Below are 17,763 nucleotides of genomic sequence, written 5' to 3' on the forward strand. Positions count from 1 at the left end.
ATTCTTATTGCAAATATTTATTCCTTTAAAAATAATTTTTAATGTTTTTTATAGTTAGCAGATTAAATTATCTGTTGACAATCTTTGACATTATTTCTCTGTCAAATTAGCTGAATATTCAATATATTGCAGTTCAAAACATTCTGTGCAGAAGTTCTCATTGACACAAAGTCCAAAAATTGGCAAATTCCGAGATACACACCTCAAACAATAATAGTCATTCTCAATTCTCTAACACTATCAAAACATTATCATTAACCAATGTGCATTACTTGGAGGTTGTCGGATCAGATTTTGCATGTTTTAGTCCTTATACGGGCTGTTTTTTAACAAAAAAATACTTGGATACAAATATATTTAATTACCGATAAATAACTAGACACGAATTATTTTAATATTGTATACATTCTGTTAGGGAGGTTGATTTGCTGCATCATAGATACATTTTCTTAATTGTTTGTGTATTAATCACTGTATAACACTAGTGTCAATGAGAACTTTTGCTCCGAATGTTTTGCAATACAACATATTAAATTTTCAACTAATTTGGCCGTGAATTAATTGTTATAAGATTTGTGCAGGGTTTTTTTTTTTTTTTGTGGAAAAAATTTCTGGCCAAGTTAATAATATGTAGTAAGTAGTACATTATCATGTTTTTCAGAGCGCAGGCATTTTCGGGATACCCCATTCATTTCTCTCTTGATAGTAAGCTTTAATTAGCGAGATTGTTTTATTGAAACCAATTAAAATATAAGTAATTTAGTTGTATTTTTATTTTAAATTACATTGCTTATTTAAGTGGTTTGATTTCCTAAATTTTTTAAGGTTAATGATTTTAATAGGGCTTGTAGAATTTTTATTAATTGGTTGGTTAAGGTACCATCATAATTAGGCTGGATTATGGTGCTTTAAAAAAGTATGTAGTTTGTGAAGCTTATTTACAAACTATATAAATTTGTATTTTTCTTAAATTAGTTATTCATGAAAAAATCTGGATTCTTAAACATCTATGCCTTGTTGGATTTGAACATTGGTAAATGAGGCTAAGCAGTTTTACTGTAAGGCAGCTTTCAGATCTTGTATTAAAAATCACAGTAGATCCAGATTCTGTATGACTAAAGAAAACTATTTATAATTTTATTTCTACTTTTTTACTTTCTTTAATCACCTTCGTACATTCATTATTATTTGTGTACAACAGAATTTAATCTCTGTGATACACATCAGTATGTTTTCCTGGACAAGGATTTAAAAAATTGTTAGAGCCTAATATTTCCCCAGAATACAGTTTTTTTTAGAAAATAACATTTTCAAAATATTTTTAGGAAGTAAAGTTTGTATTTTGTTTAACTTTTTTCTTTAACAAAGAAAAAAAAATCATTTGATTTCACACAATTCTTAAATAAGATGTGTTAAAAATAATAGAAATCAAAATGTATTGCAATAGTAATACATTATAATTACAATTTGTAAAGAGACACATTTGTTTACCTTAACGTTTTGTAGCAATTCTTTTTATTTAATTAGACCAAAGTTCGCGAAATTGGACTTGTTCCACACTCCTGGTTTTGGATATATCTGTTGTTCTAGCCATTAGTCAAAGATTAAATGAAAAATAAAATTAAAAAACCTTAGTTTTCTAGTGCAGTCATGAGATATTTAATAAAAATTTATTCTCAATATTTTTAAATTGCTAAATAGCAAAAGGGTAATAAATTAAATAGTCTTTGACAATTTTAATATTTATTTCAATAGTTAGGCAACAAATGTTGTATACATGAAAATATGTGAAACAGTTAAGAAAAAGTTTGAACTTGTATTATCATTTGAATATTTTCTTTACTGAAGATTGATAAATTAAAACTTTTAGTGCTGTAAAATTGCTCAATCTCACTGCTACTTCAGCAAAAATGTGTACTTATTAATAGTGTGTGTAAATAAGTTAGGTTCACTTTTTTTTGTTAGTACCTTATTGAAAACAATCATATCACATTAAAAATAATTAGGGGTACAGGAAAGAAACATTTTGTCTTTCGACCTTTGTTCCTCAGAGCAGCATTGGCCCAATGGTTAGGGCACTGAGCTATCAGTTTGAAGGATTGGGGTTCTGTTCCTTGTGATGGCTTGAATTTTACCCAGCTTAGATCAATGGGTGCTTGTTTACTGGAATGAATAATTGCTCCAGAGTGAATAATAGTATCATTTTCTTTAAAAAAAATGGATTTAAGCAATTAGATTACCTATCTCCTATTTAATTACAAATATCCTTATTTTGGTGAAATAATATCTGTCCTCCTTTTGTATCAGGAAATGAATCTGCCATTTAGCTCCTTTGTTGTCAGTTTTTATTTAACACAACTGTCGTACCATTAAGGTAAATTAACTGATGTAACCGTTAATCTTCCTTATAATAATCTGTCCTGTTATTATAAGAACTCTTTCTAACTAAAATTGCCTATTGCTATGGAAATAAGAATAATTAGATTTCTAAAGGAATTGTGGATGAAAAGAAAATTACATGGATACTGTATCTAGTTGGTAAATTTATAAACTGCAAAATTTATTTGTTTTTTATGCTGCTTTTAAAACTGATAGCAAACTAAGCGTTATAGCTGATATTTGGAATCCCTATTGAAATTTAAAATAACAACTTATAGCAAATAATATGCTGTTTTTAAAACAGTTGGGTTTCCAGGGGTGATTGTGGGTCCAACTCAAAAATCCTGAAATTTTCTTGAGTAAAATCATTGAAAAAATTAATATCTTTATAAATAAATTTAAATCATTGAAATTTTCAAAACATGATATTCTAAATGAATTATATGCAGCATAATGTAAATGAAAAATTATGTGTAAGTTTAATCTAATCACATTTATTATTCTACCAGGAAAAATATTTACAAATAAAAGAGATGCCAAGTATAAATTCTAGTTCTAATATTTTTATATATAAATGTGATCGATAATTTCTTGAAACATCAGGACTTAGGATTTTCGGAATTGCGGTTAGCGAAAAATACGGATTTTTTCCGGAGCACAATCACCCTTGGTTTTCTTAGTTATTCATGATTATGATTAAGTTTTAACTATTTTTGGCTATGGTGCGAAACATTTAGACGAATAAAAACTATTTTGTGAAAATGCAAAGCAGTTACCCTAATGCTACATTTAAACAAAAAATTTATATTTCCAATAGTTTTTTGCCTATTTCAAAGTCTAGTCTATAACATTCAGCTAGAAAATGTATAATGTTAAAGCTTTGCTTTTTTTCTTTTAATTTTTTCCACCATCCTATTCAGAACTGAAATCACACCAGTTAGGGAGAGTTCTTGTGATCTGTAATTTCAACAAAATCAAAATTAAGCCCTGGTTCTCTACATTACAACATTCTGCATACAAGTTGCATTGTATGTAATTTTATAAGACTTACACGTGTTGTGATTTTTAATTTTATCATTGTATCACATTTTCTTCGATATTGTTTACCAGTGATTGTGATACTTGATTTTTGTTAGTGTTATAGATAGTTTTTTGTAAATAATCTGGAACAAAGTATTTTGATTTTATCCTTTTGTTTCAAATTGTTATACATGAGATTTAGTTATATCTATTGTAAATATTTTAAAAATAGAAACTATATATTTTGTGTATTATTTTAAGTTTATTTTTGAATGTTAATGAAAACAGTAAAATTAAAAAAAAAAATGTTCACACTTCTAAGTTTTCTTCTTGGATATAAAATTTTTTTCACAGATCCCAGACAAACAAATTTAAATGTATAGTCTGATACAATTATTAAGCCTCACCAACACTATTTGAGAAAATACTAACTAAAAGGTGTCCAATTGACTGAGTTTTAATTCCGTTGAAGGCTAACTTGTCTATTCGTACCCAAACGTTAACTGATGACAGTTAGTTCGTGATTGCAATGCTAAGTTAACTCGTCATCAGTGTTTAAGCATGAAAATTTTACTTGTGTTTGGATCTTACGTTCTTGGATGGTTCAAGGAGGTGACCTCATATTTGTGCAGATATTTTAAGTTACACAAAATCCATATTTTCTCTGAATTAAGAAGCATCTTTTTTTTTTCTGACAGATTCGGATTTCTGATCTCCAAAACATAGGAGCTGGCTGCAATCTGGAGATTCCCCTTAATGTTATTTTTTGCATATTTCGCCACGAGTCTATAACTAATCAAAATATTCTTTTTGTGCAAATTCGTTTATCCAAAGATAATTTCAAGCAAAAAATACTTTTGGTAAATATTTACTGGTCAAAAAATTTGAATTTTAGATATACAGTTTTTTGCATTGTTTTACAAGGCTTGTTGTAGGCTAGCCTATTTCAATCAAATTGTTTTACAATTTGATTGAAATAGGCTAGTTCCTGAGAAATTGAATTTCAAAGAAGTCAGATTTCTCAGGAACTATACCTCAAATTTTGTACTTTGCCATGCAAAATAACAAACTTCAAAAAATAATGGAAAATATTTTCTTTAAAATTATAAAATTAATGTTTATGAAAAGTTATATTTTATGTGGCTATCCATACATATTTTGAGGGTCGGAAATCTGTGTCCTTAAATAAAAATGTATGTTTATTTATAGTAAATAAGTTTTAGCCCGATTTCGTAATTTAAAATATTAGCATATTCGAAGTCACCCCCTTGAATGTGAAGATCTGATCATTAGATCAAAAGTTATTGAGGGTGGGTTTTTTATACACTGTACCTAAAACTTCATTGGAGTTATTACTAATGTAAAAGTTTCTCTTCAGAATTAAGACAAGAATTCCTATCGGTCTAAAGTTAAAACCAACAAAAAATATTTTACAAGAAACAATTATAGGAAAACAACTTTATTTACAATCACAAGTTTGAACAAAAATAACTGTACACCCACATGTTTAGTACAATTAAAAATATGCTAATCATTAAGTAAATGGTTATAAAGAGAAAAGCCTACTGTTTGGCATCTCCCATCAAGTAGTGTCAGATTCACAATATTCTTCATATCAATTTAAAACTATCATTGCACCTGAAATTATTTGCCTATAAATATATGTAATTGAGTTTTCTGATATTGGAACACGAATTAAGGAAGAAATTGGAAGTTAACTATATTAATCGGAAGATCATAGTAAAATAGGTGTATCGGAGAAGGCTGACTTTATTTCTAAGACACATGTATAATAAACTACCTTAAATTCAATCACTAAACCTTTGAAAAGTTTTCAGAAATTATTGGAAATTAACATTTTAAATTTTGTAATAACAGTTTAGAAACAAGAAATTTTTAAGTAAAAAAGCTACTTAATGCTGGAACAGTATTCTATACACAGACTAATAATTCTTATACCCTAAATTGATTTTTAAAATCAAATTGACATATTCATAAATTCAGCAAGTACTTTGAACACAAAATAACAAATTCATTTAAATTATATATATTTTTTTTAAAGAAAATTAAAAGCTATAAATTACACAAACCAAATGAGAAAAGTTATAGGTTAGCTTATTCAGGGGAATTAAGTAGCTTCTTAGTGACTGAAAAAAATTAGTTTATTTGCTGTTAAAGAACTGAGATTTAGTCTTTAATTTTGAAACTTGGCTGTACACAAATTCAGCTCTACTATGTTACTTATAAACTTTCGTTCAGTTAAATAAAAATCCTGCTACACTGGCTTCCAAAGGGGTTTTAACTATCATAATAAAATGACCCAACACCCAATCTCACCCCACCCTTCACACAATACTGTACATAAATCATCTGTATATAGAATCTTTAGTAACAAGTATTACGGTAATCAATTCTCAGACTTAGTATTATGATTTTTTTTAATATTACAGCTGTATATCAGCTCGAGTTATTTATTTTTGGTTACTTTCTCTTTTATTAGAGCTCCAGTGTTCTATCTCCTTTTATGGCTTGATACCCACTAAGTTTAAGATCAAATTGTCTGGCCAGTGTGCTGACCACATTACTGCAATCATGCTGTAGATCTCGAAATTGTGAAGCCATGACTTCAGTTATTTTTTTGGTTAACAATTGGCTAGAGTCTGCCATTATCAAAGATAAGTTACATGAGCTGGAAGCCAGTGTCAATATTTAAATTAGGACTCCAACTGTTTACAAATAGAGTTTGTAGTTTTTTTTTTTAGAATAATTATTTCATAAAAATGAAACTATACCTCCCTAGTATCAAAGTTGCAATAAAAATCATCTAATATTGGAATAAATTTGATTGAATTTATTACTAAAAGTTTAGATAAAAACATTCATCACATTTAATTAGAGGAAAACCTAAAACTGAAATAGTAATTTTAATAAACTAAGAATGTATAAAAATGTTATACATTGTTTATCAAGAAATTAACAAAATATAATGTATTGCATTTAAAAAAATTGTGATTTAACCAAAAAGTAATGCTAAAACAAAACAATGGTACAACAAAAAAGTATTGACATACTTTCTCAGTTTGTATAACAAGCTCTTGCAAAAGAAAAGCGATGGCGATAACAAAAAAATTAAGTTCAAATGTCGCAGTCAATTTCAGAGATTGACTGACGAGTTCAACAAAAGAGATGGTTTCAATGAATCCTATTTCTACTCGTGATTTGGCATCTGGTAATGATGATTGACCAACAGTTGAAGTGACTTTTACTGGTACAACTGAAGGCAACTTGTAATAATAAATGATGAGAAAAAGGAAATAAAAATGAACTGACTGGATATTAATGACTAACAATGTAGATTTCCTTGGTCAACAAAGCAATCTTAAAAGAAGACTTCATTAGAGAAAATTTAAAATAAGCTAGTGTTGAAATATCAGTTCAGTCATTGTTTGTCACTGACAGGAGTTACTAACATGTAAGTCAAAGTCATCACTCACATGAACCATGGGAACATGTAAGTCGTCGATAAGAGGGGAAGATTTCATATCACACATGGCTAACTCTTTCATTTTCCATTCCCAATCTAGTTTTTGTACTGCATGCAAAGATTCAGCTTCATTATGATGCCGTAGCAACATTGCCTCCTGAAAGAACATAAGTTTTTCAAGTTCTTACTTTTTACAAATATTAAAGTTTAAAAAAAAACCATGCAATGTTATAGATCAGAAGTGTGAAAAATATCTGCTTAACATAGTTAAATAATAAAAAGTATTTTGTTCTCATAACATTATGGAAATTACAATTTTGGTGATTTGTTTCAATCACAAAATTTAAAACAGCAGAAAGTTTCAAAAAGACATTCCTTTTTTATTGAAAAAAAGTTTCTGTCTCTAATTTTAAATTAAATAAAGACCTTTGTACTTAAAAAACATTCAGTAAAAAAAAAAAAAAAAAACCAATTAATATATGGAAGACTTCCCCTTGGCAGAATTGCAGCGACATTGTCGCGGAACATTACAAAGTTCTAGCAGAAAGATTTTTCTTTCGAAAAGTAAAAAATTTTAGTTTTCTTTTCCACAGAAATTGTCATGCAATATTTAAATCACGTGTTTGAATAATCACTTTTTGATGCGCTAAATTTATGCTGATAGCATCGTAAATTGATGGAATTTTTTTATTTAATTTCACATGGCTTTTAAATATTCGATATATTTCAAACAATATGGACAATTCGAATTGTGCATTTGAGTACTTATTTTTTAAGGCTATGATTCTATCAAAAATTTTGGCAGTTGTTGCCATTGATTTCTCCATAGTTTTAAAATCCGATATTTTTTATGCTATATTTATTACAACAACCTAATCTCGAAACGTAGCATGCATTTGAGAAATCTCTTTTTGAGGAGTGCGATTCACGTGATTTCGTTGTCTATCTTTTTTTTCTTCTTTCGGATTTCATGATTATTTGCGAATTGCGAAGAAGGAAATAAATAGTGAGTTTTCCCCCAGCAAAAAGCATGAATATTACTCATAATATAAGAATAAAATTTTTTTACATGTTTAATTAAAAATTATAATAGTTTTTTGTTGTTGCTGTAAACACAGCGCTTTTGTTATTATTAAAAGTATCTTGCAGAAAGAGATTAGTGCTAGAGTTTTGTCGCAGATAGCTAAAAAAAATTCTGCCACAGGGGAAGACTTATGATGATTGGTTAAGAAATGAAATTGTAAAAAATTATTTTATTCAAGTAGTAGTACATTGGACTAAAGCTACACAACGGTCTGGGAAATAGCCCTGAAGGTGATCCAAAGGCAAGCCATCACAATTTTGATCATCTGCAAAAGCGATGGCTCTCTTGTTTTGGTAGCTCAACATCTTCACGCCAAGTCATGCGCTTAATGGCATAAAAATTTAACGAGGACCAATAACACATACATTTAGTCTTTTCACTGACGATCAAAGTGATCATTCACCTGCTCACTGACTACTGAAAGTGATGCTTTATAACAAAAGGAACATTAGAAAAAAAAAACATGTAATTGAAACTTTTGTTGTTCACATATTCAATTTTAAAAATAGATTGAGGCTTTTAGAAATTTTTTTTTGTTATATTAGTTACTGGAATGAAAAAATAATTAAAATACACACAGTTCAAATGTAAAGCAACACACATTAAAAAAAATAAGACTTAATTGAAGTTAATTACGGATAAAATAATATATATTTCTTAATCATCCTATCATTATTTATCTTGTTACTTTGTCACTAAAATTTAAAAAAAAGATGGAAGCTTGTTAAAAGACTAACAACTTTAGAATCGGATACAAACCAAAATAGAAAAAAAAAATCTAATTAATAAGGGAATTGAATTAAAAAATTTTTATACACATTTAATGAAGATCCTAGTAAAAACAAACTCATATGAGAAACTCACAACACTGAAATACAGTATTTTATTTATTTATTTATTTATATATATATATATATTTTTTTTTTTCTTCTTTCCGAGTTGGAATTTGGTAATTATGAAAAATTGCTGAAGTGACTTAACACATACTGATAATTCTTAAATTGCTTTAAGAGCGAAGCATTTTTTTTATTGAAATAAAGAAAACCTGTAATTTTTTCATGCACGAGAAAGAAAAATGACATAAGAGTGTTTTACTTCACACGAACCTTTATTTTCTCCCACTTATCATCTACGTCTTGCAACCATGATAAGAAGAGCCGTCCATTGTATCGAGACCTCACATTTTTATCTTTATCATCCTGTACACAAAATTTGAGTATTAATAAAACACTAATATTGAAAGATATAATTGAATACAAGACAAAATGGATTTTAAAAAAATAGTAATGAAAATTTTTTAAGGGTGGCAGCCTAAAAAGATGCTCTTGGAACAAACAGAAATTATCTTATACAGATACCTTACTATTTATGCATACTACATATGGAATGATTCATATTTTAATGAAAAAATAATGTCTTTAATTTAATGGATAGTCAAAAATATTAGTACAAATTTATTAACAATTTTTTATAAGGATAGATAGTTTTTACCACATTTTTAAGTAAATATTACATTTGATGTAATGTCACTTATTCATTACATAACTAATAAAATTTGTTATTTATGATAAATTTTCATGTAGAAACCTTACAACTACCTGGGATGGATTGATAATTTTATAGAACTCAAAACGCCAAAAATTAATCAAGAGTTTGGAATGGTTTAACTGTAAATAATTGTGAACAACAACCGAATTCATGTGCAATTACTTTACTTATCACTTTAGTTAAAAAGGTAAAAGAGATATGAAAAATTCTTTGATGTATCTATTTCAATTTAAACTTTTTGCCAATGAAATGTAAATTAAGGAGAAAAATAACCACAAGAAAATTGGGAATATAAATGTTCAACTTGAACCTATTATAGAAATTCACCACATATAACTTAATTTGTTATTTAAAACAACTTACTACAAACCAGCAAATAGATTTATAACTACATTTGAAAATAGTGTAGCAATTAAATATATAAGAATAGAATATTGATATTTAAATAAATAAATTAAAAAAACAGGTTTTACTAATTTTTATAATTTAGATTAAACTCGCAAATATAACAAAAACAAATTAAATTAAAGCAATGTTTATAGAATTTTAAAAAATTATACGAAAAGTTTTTCTAAGCATCAACATTTAACTGAAATTGCAATAAAAGTTGTTTTCAAATTAAACCCCTTCAAATTATGAAGCTACACAAGAGGCATTTAAGGAAAAACAAACTTTATATGATTAAAAATAGGATTTGAATAATATAAAATTACTTCTAAAACATTGCAATATTAATAACAGAATTTTCAATCAGTATTGATATAAATCAATGATTTAAATGAAAAAAAAAATTACTGTTAGCTACATCTAAGAGTGCATACTATTGCAATATATCAAGAATAAATAACAAATTATTAACGTAAAAAAAAAAATAATAATAATAATAATTTGGAATTTTACAAATTGTAGATTAAATTTTTTTACAGGAACATATCAGCAAAATTTTATGCAGAAAAAAAATTACCTCTAAAACATTGTAAATTTCTTCATCTTTTAAAATACTACACACAGATAAAGGAACTGTTTGATTAACCATTGCACGAGCAGCACGGCCATGAACCCTTAAAACTTCTTGCTCTGCTGAGAGAACCAGTTTTTCCTAAAAAATATGTAACTTCTTAAGAAAACATACACATTTCAAGCCATTAATGATAAATTAATATAATCTGTGGAGGGAAATTTTCCAGAAAATGTGCAATAAAATTTCATGCACATTGTACTTACAATAGCTTACTGTTTTTTAGTAATGATATACTTATAATAGCTGACTGTGTTTTAACAATAGAATAATATTAGCAGGAATAAAAATGAATAAAAAATAATAATAAATTATAATAGTAACTGGAATTAACATTAATTATTATTTTGATTAACATATTCAGCAATTTCACTAAGTTTTCTGATTCTTATGTTAATTGATTTTAAATGACATTACCTATAGAATTTTAAATTGGAATCATGAAGAGACAATATAAAAGTTTCATATCCTATTTAAAATTATGAGTTTAAACAAAAATTAATGATAATAAAATATTAAATTTCAAATGCAACTAAACCAGTTTATAAAAATAAATTTTTGAACAACCCCTAATTTATATTTATGATTAATGAAACATATTTTTATAAAAATAAAAATTCTTTTATTTTATAAAAATATGAACATTAATCTAGTATAGTTTTTTAAAAAAAAATTAAAATATGAACTTCTCTTTCTTTTTTATTATACATTATTGAATTTGTTGAGTTAGTAGTTTAAAGCATGAAAATAGTGAATGAATATCTAATTAGAATTAATTCAAAAAAATATTTTTTCATAAAAAAAACATACTTTTTTTAAAAAAAATTTCCCTTATATAAATTATTGATTTAGCTCATATAAATTTTTGTGCAAATTGAGAGCATTAAAAATTGAGAGCTCAAATTTTCAATTCAAAATTCTAAAGAAAAAAAGAATTGTGTTCAAAAGCTCATGAGGGCTGCAGATTGCCAACCCAATTTATGTTAATAAACATTGCTAGGAGTACAGAAAAGTCTCCAATAGTCTCTTTTCCCTGAAAATAGTTGCTTTTTTAGCCTTTCAGGCAAAAAAAGTTGCCATAATTGCCACAGGGTGAAAATTTACATTCTAGTTGTCTGAGGCAATCCCGGATATTGTATTCTATAAAACCAATACAACTTGAACAATATGTAATTAAAATTTCAAGACATAAATGAAAATAAAATGTATATAATTACATACCCTTTCTATTAAATGTTGCAATCTTAATTTATATCTTTCTTTTTCTTGTTCTACAAAAAGATCTTTTATTGTACCTTCTAAAGACTGAGGTGGAGATATCTGCAAAATTAATTTATGGTGATTAATGGTTTAAATTTATGAAATAAATATCAAAAAATTTATCACATTAAATTTTACCATTGGTACAGATAAGCGACTAGCAGGATTTCCTTCCAAGACATATGAGCACCTATTTATAAGATAATCCTTATAACCTTGAGGAGGTTTAGGATGGACAATAAACATTCCTTTTCGTCGTTTGTCAACCTATAGAAAAAGTTGAGCATTAAAACAAACAAAGTAATAATATTAACAGGGAGGGGGGGGGGGCACTCTATAAAAAAAAAAAAAAAAACTAAAATTTTCAGATTTCCAGAGCAAAATTCTAAAATTGATCACAAATTTCCATGATTTTAATCAAAATTTTAAAATTTATGCATAAATTATAAAAGTAGAAAATGTTTTTAACAATAAAATTGTTTTTTCAATTGCAATTTATTTATTGTTAATCTGTAAAAGTTTCTTAAGTTTAAGAAAAAAATAAAACTTATAATTTGTTTTAATAGATTTATTATTAATTCATTTAAAAGCTCTAAACATTAATTGATAATCAAAACTTTCTCATCTTAATGAACAAAAAATTTCATTGAGTATGAACTGTGTGTGTAATCATTATTAATTAAAATACTACAGAAATTAATTATGGGATTATTAAGGATGCTAATTTTCCTAAGAATTTTAGTCACTTTAAAATTCAATGATAATCCCAGTTTCCAGCCACTTTGTATTAAACATATTAATTCCTTTTTAAAAAAATGCAGATTGTGTTATAAATTTTTTTCTTCTTCCAATTACAGTAATATAATGAAAAAGATGAAATAGAAAAAATATAATGTAATAAATTCTGATTTTAAACAACACTCTCAAAGCAGAAATTTAGCAGATACTATAAAAAAATATATTACTGAATTGTGATTTAAATTATTAGCAACGAAATTAACAGGGTGCATTGACAACATTTTCAACAGAATTAAATAAAAATGTTTACTTAACAAAAACTTATACAAGATTATAAAAACTTTTTAAAATGTCCCAATGGAAAAGCACCTATAAGGGATTTAGAAAAGAAAAATTAAAAATAAGACTCTTAAAGGACTTAAAAAATTTTGTGCCCCTGATTAATAATTTCTTTTGAAGAATTCCATAGCATTAATCTTTTAAAAAATTTTCTTAAGCATTACAGGTTAGATAAAAACTAAAATAGCTTACATTAAACTGCTTGTAGACTTTTCTCTAGCGAAAAATATTTTTATAATAAACTTATCTTTATAGGCATAACAAAAAGAATAAATGGATGAAAAATTAGAAAAACAATTTATAAAAATAGAGTATCATAAGCGGGGAAAATTAATTTCTGTTTAATAATGCATACCTGCTTCCTAATATTTAAAAACATTTGATAAGAGTTCAGTTGCTGATATTGCTGTTGGGAATCCTCTCCACTTGAAGATGCCGCAGAAGATGGATTTTGTGAGCCACCTTCGTTACCACCCTCCCTAGCTCGCAATTTTCTCTTTCTTGGGTGAACATCAGTCTGAATTTGTAGCTGATCTTCATTAGAACTTTCACCCGATCCTTCAGTTTTTGTAGTGCTAGAAGTAACTACATTAGAATTAGTTGCTTCAGTGCTGCTACAAGGAGCAGGGTTACTGTTACTGCCATTATTGTTGTTACCATTATTACTACTACTGTTGCTGCTGCTACTACCACTACTAGTATTACCATTACCTGAGCCTGACATTGCAGCCTGCATGCGCTGGCTGCTACGAGTCACACGCTGGAATCTTTCTTCAGGAGGATGATTTTCTTCCTTAGATTTACTTGGAGTTTCTGATTTGACCATTTCTTTATTTGCTTCCGAGCAAAAAGATCCAGTCACAGGCTCAGAGGTAGTGTCCATAGTTTCAGCGCAAGTCGTATTAACAACATACGGCAACGAATGTTTGGAAGATGAAACCTTATTTCTTTCCCGAGTTTCCAGCTCCAGAGAGCCAGAACCAGGTGGAATGACAATTTTTAAAGGAGGAACTTTGGGTGAATGAGGTCCAATGGCAGCTGCGGCAGCATTATTACCAGTTTCTAAATTGATTTCAGTTGCATGAGCTTCGGCATCGCTAGGATTACTCTCAGTATCTGAACTGGACATACTGCCCCTCTTGCGTGTCTTTGGGCTTCGCTGTTCACCATGACCATCTGCTTGGGAAGTTTTGCTTGAAGGGGATTTATGCCCCTTACCAGTACTATGTTTGCTTTGATTACTATCGTTGCTTTTCCTCCTCTTTCGCCTGTTCTCTTCTTTCTCAATATCACTCACACAATCCCTATCTTTATTAGAGTCATTAGATGTACGCCCACCATTAACTTTAGATGCTACACTTTCAGACGTGTCCATCTTTTCAGGAGATGCAGACTTTTCAGATCCTTCAGGCTCCTCACTTTTCTTAGTCTCTTTTTCGGCCACTTCGACTTCTTTTCCACTTGTGCTACTCACGGCTTCACACTTAACAGTAGCTAATGGCCCTTCACTTTCGGAAGGCACACTTTGTGTAGATGAAACAGTTGCGTCGTCTTTGCGAAAATCGTAAACATCACCTTTTGTTTCCATTGTAACACAATAAGAGGGATATTTAGGCTGAGATGAGCTAATGTCATTAACCTTGGCACTGCTTGAGCTTTTGTCATCCCTCGATCGGATAGACTGAAATCGAAGAGTCAATCTCGGAGAGGTGGGTTTATCTGCACCTAGAACAAAGAGGTCTATAGTCTTTCAAACATAAATTTACATCACATAATCATTATACTTAAATCTACATTAATTAAAACTAAAACAAAAATTTTAATATTGGGCTATTCCATGAGACAGAAATTTCCAGGTTTTATAGAGAGATCTATAAAACCTTTCCAATGGAAAGGGTAGAAAATAAATTATACTTTAACAGAACAAAACATCTGTGAATTTCTATGCAGTAGATTTCGAATTTAGAAAAATATTCGAACTTCTGTTCTAAAACAATACAAAGTTAATTACTGTTGTGCAATTTAAGAAAAAAACAAATAACATAAGTGCTTTTCACTAGATTTTGAGGAAAAGGACTTACATCAGTTACATACAACAAAGACATTCAACAGTTTTCAAATTTAAGAACATATTTCTCTGAAAACGTTGCAGTTTAAGGGAAGGTTTTAATTTTTATTTTATTTCTTTACACATTAATAAAATACATAAAACTTTAACTACTTTAAGTTTCACAATGAAGTACTGAAAAAAAAATTTTTTTTTCAACAACCAGTATTTGAATAATTCAGAAAAATATATATTTTATGACTGATACCAAGTATTGCAGGAACAATTATGTCTTAAATCAGAGAAACAATTATCTCCTTTATGGTGACACGATCTGCATGGTGTTATTAGTTAACTAATTTATTTTCATTGATTGAGTACCTAAACAAGGTTAAAATAATACAAATTTAGAAAAAATGAAAAATCTAACTCTCATGTGCACATTTCAACAATTTAAATTCAAATGCATTGCAAGTTAAATACAGTTAGGAAAAAATACTTCAAAATTCAGACTAAACTTACAAAACCTAGTGACTTTTTAATGTGTAAGTGTAGGAAAATTCAAATTTACCTTTATGTATTTGAGTATTCGGTGAATTTTTTCTCATGGTAAGGTCACATAAAGCTGAGGTAGGCCGGCAGGGTGACGTTTCGCTCTGCCCGTTTTCCACAGCCTCAGGTGATCTGAGGTAGTCTTTATGAGGTGAAGATACTCCTGAAGAAAAATAATAATTGAAAACAGAAATATTAAAATAATTCTATTAATTTCAATAACATGTTTTTTAAATTGAAGTTTATATTTAAATTTAAAAAACTGAACACAATTGTTTTCTGCCTATTGGAGACTAATTAATTATTATAAATAAAAAACTACTTGATCATTAAAACAAAAATATCAAAAGAAATGTTTGTAAGACAATGCATAAAATTTTTTTTTCATTCCATACATAAAAGTGATTAAAATATACAGGAGGCAAATTAATAAACTTTTACTCATTTATACCTACCGAGTGAAACTTCTTTACGGCTAATTTAGAAATTTTTTTCAAAATTCAAGTTTGCATTATGTTTTATTATTTAATGGGAGGGGTTGAACAAAATTTGCTTACTGCCAATATTTTTTATTTATTTATCTTTTGAAACAGCTTTTTCAAAACTAAACTTAATTTATGCTAAATTTTTTGAGGAATCTTGTGGAAATCAATATAAAATCTAGCCTAAACCAATTTTAAAAAAATCAAACGAAAAATGACTCTATAAGAATTTTGTATTAAGCGTACAATTTATTTTTTTCTCTCTCAGATTCTTAAACATGCATGGAACATACACTACTCACAAATATTTGTCAAATAATATTGTAAGGTACCTAGAACTCTTAACTTTAAAAGTAACAAGTGTTTAAGACGAATCAAAAATTAAAATACGAGAATTGAAACAAACTGCAACATTAAATAATTACTGAAAGGTGTACAATTTGAATAATGCTATCTAAAATGCTCATTGTGAAATGAGCTATAGATTTAAAAATTGATGCATTTGGGAATATACTTTACATTTAGAATGATAGGTTAAAGTCTGGAATGAATTCTACTCACCATTGTACTGTGGTCCTTCTGTCACAAAATATATTTTAATTTTTAACAGTTAAATAAATATGGTACACTGCTTTACATTTAAATATATATAGTGCACAGCCTTACAATTGCTAAGGAACAACTGATTTATGCAAAGTTCCAGACAGCCCACCAATAACCGTAACATCAAGCTCTGTTGAGGTTTGAGTTCGAGATTAGTTAGATAGTTTGAGTTTCCTGTGCTGGCAACATCTTATTGTTTTTTATATTCTTTTTGATGTAAATAAAAGTTAAGTTTTCAGTTTGTTCTACGTGACTTTCAGTCTGATTTGCTCTCAACAAAATCCAACATTTGGTGCCGAAATAACTCGGTGAGTCATACTGAACTTGTTATAATTACTTTCGTCAAAAATCTGAATTGGAATGGCTACCGGTATTGAAAAACTTGTAATATTTAAGCGCAAACGAACAACGCTACGTACCGCCATTACGAAACTAACGACGAAATTGAACGATGCTGCTAGTACACAAACTGAAAAGGAATACAATATTGAACGTTTACAAGATAAAATTAAAGAATTAACCTTGGCAGACGATGAAATACATAATTTTTTAAATGATGAAGAATATCAGGAAGATATAATAGAATGCGAAAGATACACAGAATATGCTCATTTGGCGTTATTTAATTTCAAAAGAACAGCGAATCGGAACACGAATTCAATTTCTGAAACATCGCCAACAGCTGCCAATATAAATAATTTTTCGTCTTCGCCTTCAAATGTTACAGTAAAGTTGCCTACAATAAAAATAAATACGTTTTACGGCGAAATTGAAGAATTCCATAGTTTTTGGGAGCGTTTTGAAAACTGTATCGACAAAAACGAAAGTTTATCGCTGATTGACAAGCATGTTTTTTTGCGGGGATATTTAGATGGAGAAGCAAAACGAATAGTTGATGGAATTAATATAACTGCAGAAGCATATGCAACAACAAAGAATATTTTGAAATCGAAATATGGCGATAAAGATAAAATAATACAGGCTCATCTCGATTATTTAGAAAACCTAAAACCTGTCAAAAATCACTCTCCAGCAGCAATAAATGAGTTATATATTGATTGTAATCGAAGAATACAGGCTTTAGATGCTTTAGGAGAAAAAACTCAATCATACGGAAGAATTTTGGCTCCTAAAATACTTCGTGCTTTTCCTCATGAAATCTGTCGTAACTGGATTGTACATGCCAAACGTGAAAATTTTGGTGAAAGC

At 28.2% G+C, this 17,763-nt stretch overlaps 1 protein-coding gene across 1 annotated transcript in view; it reads right to left on the reverse strand.

Annotated features, from left to right (window-relative positions):
* Window positions 1-4,842: 4,842 nt before the first annotated feature.
* Window positions 4,843-17,763, reverse strand: part of LOC107446396 (uncharacterized) — a 45,353-nt gene continuing 32,432 nt past the window's right edge. The window contains exons 7-13 of the mRNA XM_016061028.4: window positions 15,489-15,632; window positions 13,226-14,595; window positions 11,932-12,060; window positions 11,755-11,853; window positions 10,480-10,614; window positions 9,074-9,166; window positions 4,843-7,040 (exon numbers count right to left, since the gene is read on the reverse strand). Of these exons, the coding sequence (XP_015916514.2) occupies window positions 6,849-7,040; window positions 9,074-9,166; window positions 10,480-10,614; window positions 11,755-11,853; window positions 11,932-12,060; window positions 13,226-14,595; window positions 15,489-15,632 (2,162 nt within the window). The 3' untranslated portion in view covers window positions 4,843-6,848. The remainder of the gene's footprint in view (window positions 7,041-9,073; window positions 9,167-10,479; window positions 10,615-11,754; window positions 11,854-11,931; window positions 12,061-13,225; window positions 14,596-15,488; window positions 15,633-17,763) is intronic.

This window comes from Parasteatoda tepidariorum, chromosome 9 (assembly GCF_982258835.1).
Source record: "Parasteatoda tepidariorum strain Cologne lab strain chromosome 9, Ptep-v5.0, whole genome shotgun sequence".
NCBI classification, from domain to species: domain Eukaryota; kingdom Metazoa; phylum Arthropoda; class Arachnida; order Araneae; family Theridiidae; genus Parasteatoda; species Parasteatoda tepidariorum.